This window comes from Adiantum capillus-veneris, chromosome 13, assembly GCF_014529385.1.
Source record: "Adiantum capillus-veneris isolate H3 chromosome 13, ASM1452938v2, whole genome shotgun sequence".
NCBI classification, from domain to species: Eukaryota; Viridiplantae; Streptophyta; class Polypodiopsida; order Polypodiales; family Pteridaceae; genus Adiantum; species Adiantum capillus-veneris.
The window spans coordinates 63832539-63847391 of record NC_140943.1 but is presented as its reverse complement, the minus strand read 5'-3'; the positions used below and the strand labels follow the sequence as shown (position 1 = coordinate 63847391).

The 14853-nt window shown below is 43.4% G+C and overlaps 1 protein-coding gene across 1 annotated transcript; it reads right to left on the bottom strand.

The window, feature by feature from the left end:
• Window positions 1–5666: 5666 nt before the first annotated feature.
• Window positions 5667–14771, bottom strand: LOC147444144 (uncharacterized). Its single transcript, XM_086526859.1, has 3 exons — window positions 13638–14771; window positions 7944–11857; window positions 5667–7822 (listed from the first exon to the last, which is right to left on the bottom strand). The coding sequence occupies exons 1-3, from the start codon at window positions 14703–14705 to the stop codon at window positions 6970–6972; spliced, it is 5835 nt and encodes a 1944-aa protein (XP_086382985.1). The 5' UTR covers window positions 14706–14771; the 3' UTR covers window positions 5667–6969.
• Window positions 14772–14853: the final 82 nt, after the last annotated feature.

The window sequence follows — 14853 nt, the reverse complement described above, 5'->3', positions numbered from 1 at the left end:
AGGCAATCCAAAGATAAAATCCATGGATATTCTCTCCCATGGTGAATTAGGGATTGGTAAAGGTTGAAGCAATCCAGGTTGCTTCCCTCTATCACCACGGATATGGTGCGTGGCCTTTGGGAGTTGACATACTCCACCATATCTTCAGTCAAGCCCGCACAAAATTATTGCTTTTGCTCTCCAAAATCCATCTTTTTGAAGACAGTGGCTTTGAGATGTAAGTCCCAAAACTTGTCTACATATTTGTGAATGGATTAGTAGGGAGAGAGCTTCAAGCTTTGCCATTCGGTGAGTACTTTGTCTTTGGCATCGGTGGCCAAAAACTGCTTCATAATGGAATCTCTTAAGGCTTTCTATGTTCGTAGAGCTTCACCATTGGCCCGTAGGCTAGACCACCATTTCCTGGTGGACTTTTGAAAGTGCATAGCTACATGGTGTAGCTTAGAGGACTCCGTGAAGCCCTCATCTCTAAATGCCGAATCGAATTGTTGGATAAAGGCCAAGACTTTGTCCGTAGCACCAAAGGTGCCATCGTAGGTAAGGAAAGAGATACTCTTTCCTCCCTCTTTGAACTTCTTAAACTTGGATGACCTCTTCCACGCAGCATAGGATTTCCTATGGCCTCTTCTTTTTGATGGTTCAAAAGTTGCACCATCGCTTTCTTCAAAAGATGAAGAATTTGAGGAAGATGGAGAAGAGAGTGACCTCTTTCTCGTCTTTTTCTTGCCTTGATCCTCTTTGTCTGCACCATCACTTTCATAAGAGGAAGAGGATGAAAAAGATGGAGAAGAGGGTGTCCTCTTTCTCGCCTTTTTCTTCTCTTGCTTTTTATCATCCCTCTTTGAATTATGGTGTGGAGATGTGTGCGATGGTCTTCTCTATATAGGAGGTGATGGAGAGCGTTTTGCCTCCCGTCTTCGTGGAGTCATCTCCGTCAAGGTCACAGGAGACTCACTTCTTTCTCGTTCCTTCGGTGGGGGCTCTTGAGTTCTCCTTTGGGAAGGAGATGCGTCATCAAGAAGCAAAATTTTGAGCCCTTCGTATGGATCCTCTTTTTCTTCCCGAATCGGAGAGAGGCCTCTTTTGGGAGTCTCACAAGGAGGATTCCTAGGTACTCTCTCGTCATGGTGGGGAGGTTGGAGAAGCCCATGAGCATGAAGCTGCCATTGCACTTCACTTTGGAGGGATGGATTGCCCATGGCTTGTTGAAGCCTAGAAACAAGGTAGTTAACAAGCATAGGGGCATCATTAGTAGCCTGCTCATTAGCAAAATTAAAGGTATCAATATTAATTTCACTCTCTTTACTATTGTCAGCCATTCTAACAACTTTTAGGTGTAAACTTTTTTTTAAAGGTGTATTTTGCCACTTCAAGCCCTAGTTGCTACCCCTCTTTACCCCTTTTGAAAAGCACTCAAGCTATTGTACCCGTGGCTCGAATATCAGTAATTGCAAGGAATAGAAGAGAGTGTCTTTCAACACCAAAACAACACCGGCTCCTATCAAGCTTCTAATAGATCAATAGTGGTAAGCCGTAGGCAAGCTCCGTAGGACTCCACTATTAAGACCACAGCTCTTGACGGTGATGCCCCGTTATCTGCACGAAGGCAGGTGCACTGCAAGGCTGAAAAATCCCTATTCTACCTACTCAATTGCAATTAATAACAACAACCATTTATAGCTAGCTTGAGGACCTCCCTTCTTGAGAAAGAAAAGAGAAACCTTGTGCTCTAATACCAATGTAACATTTAATGGCCTAGTAACTTGTGTGTAGCCGAAAATATCATAGACATAATGAGCATTTCATTAGAATAGATTCCTAATGAGCATAGCAAGAGTGCTTGGGTGGAGGGAGCAACAAAAAGCATAACACCTAGTTAGATAGGCATGAACAATACTTCAAAAGAGAGAGAAATTAAGCTATTGACAATAGTTGAGGACCGGATTTTCATGGAGCCGGTACCCCCTCCAAAAGGCTTTGTATTATAGGTTTCCCCCATCAAGAGAGACATTTTACAATACAATTCTTTGTGTTCCCTCAATAACTAGCTAGTGCAATGAAGATGGAAGCTTCACGCACTAAGCAAAACACTATAAAACACAACATCAATTCCCTTCTCAGACCCAAGACCTCACACATCTTCAAAGATGGTGAGAGCTAGCTGGGTATGAGAGTAGATTGAGAGGAAGAAGGAGTAGTCTTACGAGAAAGATGTACATCTCCTCACATAATGACTCATATTAGCATATCATAGCTTAGTAATTAGCATGGTAGAGGAGATGAGCATGCATTGAAGCTTGGCTCTTGGTTGGATTTGCATCACAAAGCCAAGAGTTGTTGGTGTAGGCCTCCCTTCTCACAAGCTTGGAGTACGTGATAAGCTTTCCATTAAAGCTTGAGAAGGAGAGAGAGAGAGAGTTCTCTTGCTTCACACATGAGCTAGTATGAGTGTGTGTGTGCAATAATGACTTGAGGAAATCAGCCCCCTCTCTCTCTTGGTCGACCCCTCATGCTATTTCCTCTTGGTGACACCCCATTGGACCTCTCTAGGCTTAGCCAATAGGATTTAAGGAGAATAAGTGATAGAGTTATGGCATGTGTCCCCCTTTCCCCTTTTGTGAGAGCTTTAGGTAATAAGTTAATGCAACTAAACTCTCATTAGACCCCTTTGTCTCCTGGCCAATAGGAATCAGGAAAGCCATTGAGGCTGCTCAATGCTCATTGGACCCCTTGGGAGGCTGTCCAATAGTCTTCTAGAGAGCTTAATTCTTATTGGTTCTTTTATTAAGTGTTTTTAAATGAATTAAATTAGATTTACTCTAGCATAATTCTCATTGGTCCACCTCCATGTCCATCCAATAGGATATGAGTGCACCCTGTGGGCATCAGGGCTAGGGACTTGACATGTGTCCTTCATTCCCTTTGTGTAAAGGAAGCTTGTGGGTGTGTATGTGTGTTTCTCTCTCATCCCCTACTTGCAAGACTCGCCCCCTCTTATGTAGGACCCAGGAAGACTTTTTGTACACACACAAAGCATCCAATTTTCCTAAGCTTGACCATTGGACTCAACCTTTGAATTTTGGAACCTTAGCGTTTTGGAAGTCTTAATATGCTGAACCTTAAGGTCTTTAAAGCCCATTGTTGCACATTGATCTTTTGTAGATGGTCCCCCCTTTGGATCCCTATTTTCCCTCTTCATAACAATCACACATGAAGCCCATGAAGGAAAGCAAACTTCTAACTCTATGCTTTCCACGAATTGCAAGTCTTCATGTGGTTACGACTTTGGCTACTCCTTGGTGGGGTTGTGTGTTTAACATTTACCCGCGATTGGCGCTATAAAGTGCTTAGCATAGCGTCTCGTCCAAGGACGAGAGGCCGCCTGACTTTGCAACATGTCCAAAAACTTTCTTCTTCACAACCAATGCTTTGATGCCAACATAGAGGTGTACCTGGCAGCTCACCCTTGCTCCAACTCGCCTAAATCACACCTTTGAGGAAGTGAATCTCCACCTAGCATGTATCTAAGCAACTACCGGAAAAAAAAAACATGTCTTGCTTGGTGGCCCTTGAAGATGGTGTTAAATAAAGTTGCAAGTATTTTTGAACGATGAAACAATCTACTAGATGTGAAAATAGGAAGTGGGCCATCGTGGCAATAATGTATGAGAGACATTGTCTTGAGCAACACTATATATACAGAAATGAAGATGGTGTTGATTTAAATAAAGCTGCAAGTATTTCAAAGATGAAGCAATCTACTAGATGTGAAATTTGGAAGTGGACATATATGTGAGATCTGTCACCACGCAAGAGACATATTTCTTCACACTGCATGGTCCAATCTCTAGACAGTGCAATAATTTCAAACCATGACCTTGCATATGGACCATGGGCTAGTTTCAATATGGTTGTAGCTCGCTCCATAGCTCTTTGACACTTGGCTTGCAGTCTTGTAGATCTTGAGATCCTCATACTGAGACCTAGTATGGTAGAAACAAGGCAATATATAGTTTGACGTCAATTATTTAGGAATAAAGTAAAGCTGCAGAAGGTGCATTCACTACTCTTATACATTACATACATTGGCTAGCAATCGTATGCAAATAATTGTTTGTCTAATTAATATGTACAGTTTTTCATCGACATTGAGTGAGTACTAGTGAAAATAACATGCAGTAAAGTAAGCTAAAGGAAACACTAAGAAAATGGATAGAACGCTTTCCTGATATGGGTTTCCTGTATAGTGTTTTTAGATTGTCCAAGCTACGTGTCGATGTTTAAGTCAAGCTACAAAAAAGCAATGTGAATAGTTAAACATTTTCTCTTGCAATCAAGGTCGTAGGCTGAAAATGCAAAGTATAAAGTGCACGTCATGCAAAAGTGCCATACAAAAGTATGGTGGAGAGTTGGCATCGTGTTCTCTCCAAACCGTATATGTGTTGGGCCAAGCAAACGCATATACATGGGGAATTGAATGCAGATAACAGACCTTGTAATGTTGGCGAGCTAGAGTCGTGCTTGTGAAATCGAAACATCCACTGTTGGAAATATATGTCCTTTTTGTTAGACACAAAACATGAGTTAAGACAATACAAAAGATGTAGGATATAGCTTAAACTAAAAAACGTGAAGAAAAGCATAGATAATTTTATGTTCTACGTCATAAAGGGTGTAGGGTTTATTGTAAAGATGAGTTCTTAGTTTGAAAGCCCCTGTGGAACCTAGTGAAGCACGTTGCTACCATGAATCATCCTATAAACTCCTACAAATATGCCCAATAGTTCTTCACCAAGAAACTGTTATCCGTCCCATAATCCCTCATGTGTCTATCTTTCTCCAACATTCCCTTGTTGTCTTGTTTCTAGCTAGATAACCCTTTGCAAGATTTCCTTTTTGGTTCACCATTTGGAAAGATATTTGGGTACACCTCTGGGACGGATGGTTCTCCTTATAGTTTGGAAGTCTCTGTCGTTTCACGTACTAATGCTTTATGCTCCTTCAGGTCCAAGGATTGGATCGCTCTCACACACCATTGTCTCCATCACTCGACGATATGGAAGTAGCCAGTGATAAACTATTACTAAAAGACATAACATTTGAAGGCTAGCATGTATGGACCAAACGATTATAACAACATAAGGATTATTAGGTATCCGATGGGCGCCACACAATCATTGTACAACTTTCTCTTTTCTAGGACACATGGAGAAATGAACAACTGTACTTTCTTTTCTCTCCTCATCCAATTATTTTGGGATAAGCGCAACTTGGACGCTTTTGTGTGAACCTTCTCTTGAGATATTTGCAGGTATCCACAACATATGTAAATTGGAGCTTAAGAAAATAGCCAATCTATTGAAGAGATTCTACTAGAAAAAATGTGCTATAACCTCCAGATATATGGCTTTGTAGAAAGCCTATTTAAAGGCTACTCTTTGAATAAGCAAAATCGCTCTCGTGTATAGAAATTGGGAATTCACTCTCTTGAATTGATTGTCAACCCAATCAGCAATGGGCAAAACATTGTTGCTTCATCAACAATTTTACTTTTTGACCATCAATAGAAACTTTGAGCTTATCAACAGTGATAGCAATATAAATTCCTACACTAGCCACATGCCATTTAGGCTAGCAAGAAGAAGTCTCGTCCATCATTAATGCAATTGATTGAGAATATGGTGTTGGGCATGGCGCTTTTATTTTTCTTTACTTTTATTGTATGCTTTCTTTACTAAAAGAGATAGTATTTCAAGTCTTGATGCTCTATGCCAATGCTCATTTCTGAAGGGTGACTCTAATCATTCATTTGAAGGGTAGATTTTTACCTATCCTTCATTAAGCTACATTTAGGCAAAAATTAGAAGGGCTACTCAAAGACTTTTCAGTATTCTATCCTTCTTTCGAACCTTCTTTCAAAGGGTAAAAATATTTTTGCGCTTCACTGAAGGATAAAAGTGCCTCCAAAAGCGCCGAAGCCTTCAAAAATTAGGCATGCTCTATGCTTCTTGGAGTTTGAGGTCCAAGGTATGCTTGATGAGGACATCGAGCTTTTTTAGGGGAGGGAAGTTACATGTCTCCAAGCTCGAGGCTATCTCGAGACCTATCACCTCTGTCCGAGACCTTTACTCGAGTTCACTTACCAAAGCCTCGAGGGCTACAAGCCGACAAGAGGCCTTTAATATGGTCAGGCCCCTTGTGGGAACATAGGGCTCACCAAGTACACCTTTTGCTTGTATTTTGCAATGAAGTTGCCTACGGGCCACCTGCCAGCCTGGCGGTCGTTGCTCAAATCCACCGTATGAAAAGGGAAGAAGCTCTGATTGTGTGCTCAAACTGAACACAGGTCAGACTTCTTGAACGGCTTTATGTTCTCTACTGTTTTTCAGCGATGCAAAGGGCCAAATGCAATCACCTTCAAGGCCTGTGTCCTTACGCAAGTCCGTCAGATGGTGGTGTGAACTCACGATGAGAGATTGGACAGTTTGAAGTTTTGTTGCATAGGCAAGCTGATTTTCCTGCTTTCAGGTAACAAACTGCACATTCAATTACTTTCTGTCATACTTGCCAAAAAAGGGCCATAACTAGATTACATAAAAGAGATGTCTTAGTTCTTAGTACAAAAAGTTGAATATCTGACACAGCATGGTCTTTCACAGTAGCAAGATAATTTAAGATGGTGCACATTATTTTCGCAAGGAGGTTTTGTTCTCTGCGGTTTGAATCGCCATAAGTGTTCTGGGTGATGTGTGTAAGTTTATATAGGCTAGCTAAAACAAGGCGGCAGCCACTCTCAGCTCAAGTTTGGTCTCAATCCCCAACACAAAAAGGCTGATGCAAAAGGCCTATCTACCTTGGTTCCAATGTGCATTGAGGACACCCACATACTTGTTGGCTCAAATTTTGCATCTACCCGAAAAATGGAGATAAGCAGTCAATGAAGGTGTGCATGTATGACTTGTGACTTATTCATAGGTCATGGTTGAAACGGCGGAGCCCAACACGGTCGCTAAATGCAGAGTAAGTACTTCCATCAATGGTGGAATGGGTATTTCCTTCAGCAGGGGCATGGTTCTGCCCTCCCACAGTTGCTTTGCAATCAGGACATTTTGAGACTTGCATTGGCCCTCCACACTCTCCTACGACGTAGAAATGCCCATTTGGGCACTGGTACCAATGCCCCCTTCCCCCTACTTCTTTCATCATCACCTCCACCACCTCCATTCGGCTCTGTCTTTCTGCCTTTGCTAGCTGCAATGTCTCCTTTGCCTCTTTGTTACTGGGTTCCTCCTTTAAAACAATTTCACACGCCCTTGTTGCAGCATCGAACTTGGTCATGTTTGACAGCGCCTTGGCCCATTGCACAAGAGCCCTCATTGCCAGCTTTTTGTCGGCTTCACGAGCAATCGGTGGCTGACATGCTGTAGTCTTTTGAATCACATTTCTCACCTTGGTCATCGTTCTAGGAAGGAATGAATTACCCCAGAACGCCTTCCCAGTATCGATTTCATTGATTGCACATCTTAATGGGCTATGTTGCACAACAAGTTGGAAGAAGTGGATCCCTTCCTTGAATTGACTTTGCAAACATAGTGCAGTACCCAATCCTAAGTAGGCATCGAGATTTTCCCTGTTACTGTCAATTGCAGCCACAAATTTCTCAACGGCTTCGTCGTATGCTTTAAGTTGTAGCAGCTTGATGCCTTGATTAGTGATGTCAAACTGGAGGATTCGCTTTTTCACTTCTTCAATCTGGTAAAGTTTAGTTTTTACCTGATTGCCATAGCGCAGTGACCTCCTGACTGAAGTTCTGCACTCAGGGCTGCATGTTTTTTTTCCAAGAAAAAAGGGACAAATATTAGAACAGGTTGCAAAACAGCCGAAGATTCAAAGAGACCCACCATGTCTAGAAGTTGTAGTAATTTCAAAGGTAAGATGTATACCATTGCTTTGGGGAAATGCCATTTGTGCCGGATCCACTTTGCTCGGTGTGCATCCAAGTATCAAGACCACTGACTTCAAAAACATGACCACAATCTTGCAGCTCCACAAATCGGTCTGATTCGTCGAACTCGTCCATCATCAACAGCGAAATTGTGTCTTTAAAACCAGGCGTGCAGTGTCTACAGATAGATGGGCAGGGCTCACCACATAATCCGAGGCAAAGATGCCCACACTGTAAGGTTTCCTTACATGGCTCATCACAGCAAGGTCGGTTACAAAGTTCATGGCAGAGTAGGTTACAAGCAAGATGCGTGCATGACCATTGACATGGCTCCATGCAAGGAACGCAAGGGTATCCGCATATATTTGGGCAACGGCTATGCAAACACCTTTTCTGGCATGGCATGGTGCAAGGAGGGCAAACCTCATGACAACGAGATAGACAGGAGTGCCCACATGGCAAAGATCTGTTGCACTTCCTTTTACAAGGGACGTGTGCCTGCCCTTGCTTACAGGTGCCGCAGGTGCCTTGACAAATGTGCTGGCAGTCTGGAAGAATTTTTTGGCATGGCTCTCTACAAAGATAAGTCAGGGTGTCAATGTGGCATGCAATTTTTACCGAATGACCGCATGGTAAGATTCGATCTACAAGCTGTTGGCACAGAGAGGTGCATGCCTGCCCACACTTCCTCCAGCATTTATGAGAGCATTCCAATATCTTGGGACATGGAGTCTGACAGTTCACGGATTTGGTACTTGTAGAACAGGAGACACGAGCTGAATGGCCACATTGAGGGAGTTCTTTCACAACTGGCTCAAGACATGGAGGGCAATCGTCGAAGCCATGGCATAACCTCTGACATTGATGACCACATAGTGGATGCTTGCAAGGGCAACGCTTTGGGCACACTATCTTGTCGTGGCCACCAGGATGACAGCGCTTTGGGCATGCATGGCCACAGCTTAACTGAAGCTCACATGCTTTATCACAGCCTCCATCAGGTGCACTTCTAAAGTCACTTGGGTTTTGAATTCTTGTCTCCCTGTCTGGGTGATTTTGACAGGTCAATATGAGAGCATTGCCATATGCATCAGACTGTTGCAGCTCCTTCACCACACCTTCCCACAGCTCGCTTTTTTTACATAACAGTTCCCCATTGCCAAACATGAACAAGCCATCTCTCGCTCTGGATAGGGCAACACACACACGGTTGGACACTGCTAGAAATCCAATTTTGCCCGGGGATCCAGCTGTGGGAAGAGAGTTACTTCTAACGAGTGAAAGGATGATGATCTTACACTCCTCTCCCTGATAGTCATCGACACTACTTACTCGCGGCAGCTTTGGTTGATCGTTGTCATGTACAAGATGATTTGCCGGTAGCTTTTGTGCCAATTGCCGAAATATCTCTTGCGTCTGGCCTTTGTACATGGATAAGATAGTGATGTCAGTGTACGCATACTGCTGTTTGATAAGGTAAGCACATAGCTCTACAACCAGTTGTGCTTCCACGGTATTCACTTTTCCCAACTCATCATCCCCTCTGTGTTCCTCAGGGGTAGTGTGATGTAGAAAGAACACATTTGACTTCATGCCCTTGATATCTTCTCTTGAGGTAACAGATTCATGGTCTTTCAACATTGGATATATGCCAGAGATCAGCTTAGAGATTGATGGCCTCATGCGTCGCTGCACTCCAAGGGTGACATATTCGACCCCACTCTTCACCAGTCTTTCAAACAGAGAGACATCTAGCTGGTGCTTAACTGCCAACTTGTGCACAGCAACTGCTGGGCGGAGCTGTAAGTGGTCTCCAATCAAAATTAAGTGCTTGGTGGAGGCTGTTAAGCATGCCAAAATGTGGCTCTCAAGCACCTCTGCAGCCTCTTCCACCACAATGATTTCTGCTTGTAAAGATTCTAGAATTGAGTGGTTTCGTGCAGCTGCAGTGGTGGTCATTCCCACTACTTTGGCCTTCCTCAAAAGATATAGCTGAATTTCGTTTTCAATTTCCTGCTTCTTTTGGCACGTTTCTGTGAATTGAGTGGAAAGGCGAGTGATCTTTTCCTGCGCTTCACAATGAATTCTCTCCACCCAGTGTGCATGCAATGCCCTTCTAGCATCCCCATCTAGAGACCAAATATCAGTATGATTTTTCAACATCTCTAGCCGCTGCTCGGCTGAAAAATCCTCTATTCTGCTTGGCATCCCTTCATTGCTGCATGTCCTAGGTGGCACATAAGGCATAGGCCTTCTTGCCTTAACCTCAGTCCATGCGGAACCTTGTGGCTCACATTGAACCTTGTCCTTTGCCCTTGGTTTGATCATTATCATGTCATTGCTACCCTTACTTGTAGAAGGGCTGTCAAACTCATCAAGGATGATGTTCCTCCCATTTTCTGCAAGTTCATGGAGGAGATCACCATGCGGGTACTTGTCTTCAGTTGGATCCTCTGCCATTTCAAGAGCTTCAAAAGGGTTCTGCATTGAAGACGTCACTTCTTGTCTTCTCAACAAGTCTGGCTCCACATTGTTTGTCTTTCTGCTGTCCCTATCTTTTTCATGTAGCCACATTTTAGCAACTTTGTGAGTGTCACAACCCTTGTAGAAAAGCGAATGCAATTGCTCCTCTGTTGCAATACCATGTAGTGATTCTTGCGTCACATATTCTATATTCACCAGAGCTGCACATTTAAGCATTTGTTCCTCCAAATCTTTTTTCTGCATGTAGACTTCTTGTTTCTCGTTTCGTAAGAACTGCCAGTCCTGCCTTCCTTCATGGAGAAGCTTTTGCAAATTACAAGCTTCAAGTGTGGGAGATTTAGATCTTCCTCCAACTCTGACAATATTTTTTTCATGAGCATGAATACCCCCTAAAAACTGATCAAGGGCATGATTTGTGTAGCAGATGACAAGAATTGGTCCACCTATTGTGTCTCCCTGCAGGCTCTCTCGCACTTTTTGTGGCAATGGTCTTAGAAGGCTTCCCCATCCGAAGTCACTGTTAATTTCTTTGATATTCTGCTTCAAATTAGCCAGCATGATTTTCACGATCAAAAGCCCAATGAAGGTTTTTCCTGTGCCTGGGGGACCTTGGATGAGTGCAAGCTTTTTTGTTAGACCATGCTTAAGTGCAGACATCTGGCTTTTATCTAAGGAATTTTGCCATTCAGGCCATGACTGCAGTATATGGAAGTGTGAGGTTCGTAGCTCAGCTTTCATCTGTGGGAAGATACTTTCAAAATCAAAGACATCCTCTCTATTCCTTTCTTTCAGGTAAGCAGGCTCTTTGATATGGGGTTCTAAGGCTATGAAATGCTCTTGAAAAGGTAGCTTATCCATTTCTGGGCGCTGCAAATTTCTCAACACATGTGAGTACGCCTCAAAGTATGCAGCTGATGACTCTGCCATGACATAGGCGCTGCTGGCCTCTAAGGCTTGCTGCTCAGAGCACTCTAGAAGCTGGATGTCAACCATGTTATTACTCAATTGTTCGACTGTCCTGTTTGCGACAACTGCCCATAATAGCGTTTGGAATTTGTCACATGACATGCACAGTAGGGAGCCAAACATTAGTCGCTTTGCTGATTGCCAATCAATCGGTCGCCGCATATTTGCATGGAAAGAGACTCGGAAAACCATTGCATGACTGCCACACTGAAGGCCTGCGAGGCGAACATCTTTGTAGACATGTATGTTAGGGTCTCCTTTTGAGTTTTCACGGAGCTCATGAATGCCATCTCTCAGTGTTGCAATGCAGTCTTCTTGCATCAACCTGAAATGGGTATCCAAATACACTCCCACATTAGGATACCGAAGTCCTACTTGGTTCACAGGCAGATGATTTGGGTTTTCTTTTGAGAGTAGCTGTTCCTTAGGAGGTATAATGGGCAGTTCTCTGAAGTTTGAGCCCTACACAAAACATAACATCTACCTCAGCTTGGGTTTCATTACGTTCTAATTGAGTAAGGTGCAGTGGCTCTGACCAGTACCATTCCAACTTCATTACATCATAATTTCAACAACTTTTAACTAGCATTAGACAGTAATTTGTGTCAATTACAATTCACTTACCAAGCATTTATGACATGAAGACGTTAGGCAGCACCAGAGTTAAGGGGGTGGGAAGAGCAGATGATTGCTGACATAAGAGGGTTTAGCTACAGTATCCTGTCTATTTATGGGGGTGGGAAGGCCAGGTAAATGCTTAACATTAGAAGGTATAAAGAAGATGTCTAGTGGGCAAAAATACTGTCTACTTGTTGTCCTACATCATCGTTAAGAGCTAGAACCAGCTCTCGAAATAAACCTTGGAAAACCTGTATGGGCCAAAATTAAGAAGTAAAAAGACTATTCTTGAAGGTTGTTAACTAAAATCCTCTAAATTTTGTAGGCCCCTTCATCTTTCAATTTAAGAACTTAAAAAGTATAGGTGGGTTTACAATAAACCTAGATTTTAAAATTTATCGTGCAGACTAGCTATCATACGGACCAGCAATGCATGCTCAGATTGGATCATCTTAAAGAACTCTCAGTGAGTCATTCTAAAACAGCATTACGGGTACTCCAAAAACGCATTAGTGATTAGTTTGCATAACGGCCCTTTGTCTCCTATCATCTTCGTGACTACATTTATTTCTAGCTCAGTAGCATCTTTCATTGACGGATGATTTCACCCTCCATTCACAGAAAGAAGACTAATTACCCTCGATCATACCTCAATTTTTGGCAAAAAAGGATCATTTGGTACACGTTTTTCTATGTAGCACTAATCTTGAGCCTGCAAAAGATGGCTAGGACCACCCTCTTCTTTTTTTTTTCCATGGGGTGTTTGACAATCCTAAGGTAGATGCGTGGAGTGATCACTCAATAAAAACTAAATCTCGGGAGGTCCAATTTAGTGGGACAAAAACCAATCTCGGGATTCTGCACTTGATCTCAAGACATCCACATCTGTGACTCGATCTCCCAGTACCCTTAGTTTAAGACCCAACGCCTTAACCAACAAGCACCTGCACGTTTGTTTGACACATGTGAGACCGTGGGGATATGAATTGAAACAAGCCATTTCAAGATAAAAACCAATGTCGGGATCCTGAGGTTAGTTTGTATTCCAAATGATCAACGAGCACGCTTAAGGGATGGCTAGGCTCCTTTTGAATGGGGACCATTGATCCCATGCACATGACCACATGACAAATGTGCTGAGGACATAAGACCACCAAGAGGGGCAGATCAGCCATCAATAAACAAGCCTGGTCTAGGGCAATTAAATTTATTTGGGGCTGGCACAATTCTAGAAGTACTTCACTAAAGTTTTTAGATAGCCATAGATTCCAAAAACAGAAAGTTACTCAGCATGAGGTAGAAACATGTTACTCTTGTTTAATTTCTCTACGTTTGTGAAAGGAAAAGTCCCCAATTGATAAAGCTTGTGAGAATTTTACTGCGTCCAAATCTTGACGTATTTATAAAAACTCGGTAAAAATTTAACACAACATTTTTTCCAACTAGCTGTGCATTCTTAGGTGCAATGAGGGGTTGTCAGGGATTGAAAGCACCACTTCCTTGCTCACACTGACACACCCAAAATTGAATCTGCCATCTCACATCACATGAACTCGCTCTCATGCACCCAATAAACCACTGTCAGCGATGCAAACACTTCAAATTGAGGTTATAGAGCACTTACCAGTCCAAGACTTTCCAATTTTTCATCCACAGCCTCCAACCTCTTCTTCTTGGCCCTTTGGTCGAGCAGACGAGCTAACATGTAGCTCAGATCCATCATAGAGTCATCGGTGATCACCTCATCCACAAGAGTTTTGAGCTCATCCAGAGGTACCTCCTTCCACCCATCGCTGGTGCGGCTCATGAGCTCTTCACATAAAAGGGCGTATGGCTCAATACTACCCAGGGTGGGCTTTACGCTGGTGCGGATATGTGAGTGCATCACATTCAGGAATTGGGATCCAATGAGAGCATTATATATTTTGTATGTGTCTTGTTTGAGCAAGCTGGTGCGCAGTTTTGGGCGGGTCAGTAAGCTCACAATTTGTTGCAAGTGTACTTGAAGTAGACGTGGATGGTTAAGCACGTGCAAGAAGCTGCTGTACCCTTCAGTAGAGGTGAGATAAGAAATGTTGTCATGCTCTGAAGCACTCTTCAAAGTGGCAAGCCATTTGTTAATCTCGAACTCATCAGAAAGCAAAGTGGGTTGCGTTGTATTTCTCTGATTACCAGCATCGTGCAAAAATTTGCATGCAGAGCCATATAGGCACGAACCAGCTCTGAAATGTCGACATGGAATGCGAGGCTGCGGCCTATTGTAAGAAGGTGCGGATTTTGTGCTTGGAGGATCGGCATAGCGACCATTGAAGGCATTGCTTGTGTGGTCATTCTTTACATGAATGTGCAGTTTGATGACATCAAGGTGGGATTTATGGAAGGAAACTGCTGGTAAAGAGAGGGACTCCTCACTATCAATGATCACAGTATCTCCATCTTCATCAGAGTATGAGAGCTCAATGTGGGAAGAGTTGCTGACGTTGGGTATCCTGCGATGTCTCGTTTCAGGGAAAGCTTGATCAACTAGCGATAGCAGCTTGGAGAAGGTGAGCTGGGGAGCGAGGGGAAGAGCGACGAGCTTGGCATGGTTAAGGTAGCAGAGCTTTAGGCGGGGGGCAATGGACGTAGCAGAGGGAGAAGACGGGTTGGAGCAGCTAGTGAGGGGGTGGGAGTTCTGATCGCAAGCGGCCATTGCAAGTTCCTAGCTGTCGTACGCGTGCGCATTCACACAAAATAAGTAGAGCTCTGGTGCAGCGCAGCGAAGGGACTATGACGTGTCTGTCTTTTGGGGGGGGGGGGGGGGGGGGGGCGTCCCGCTGGTCGTGAACTTCACGCCCCAG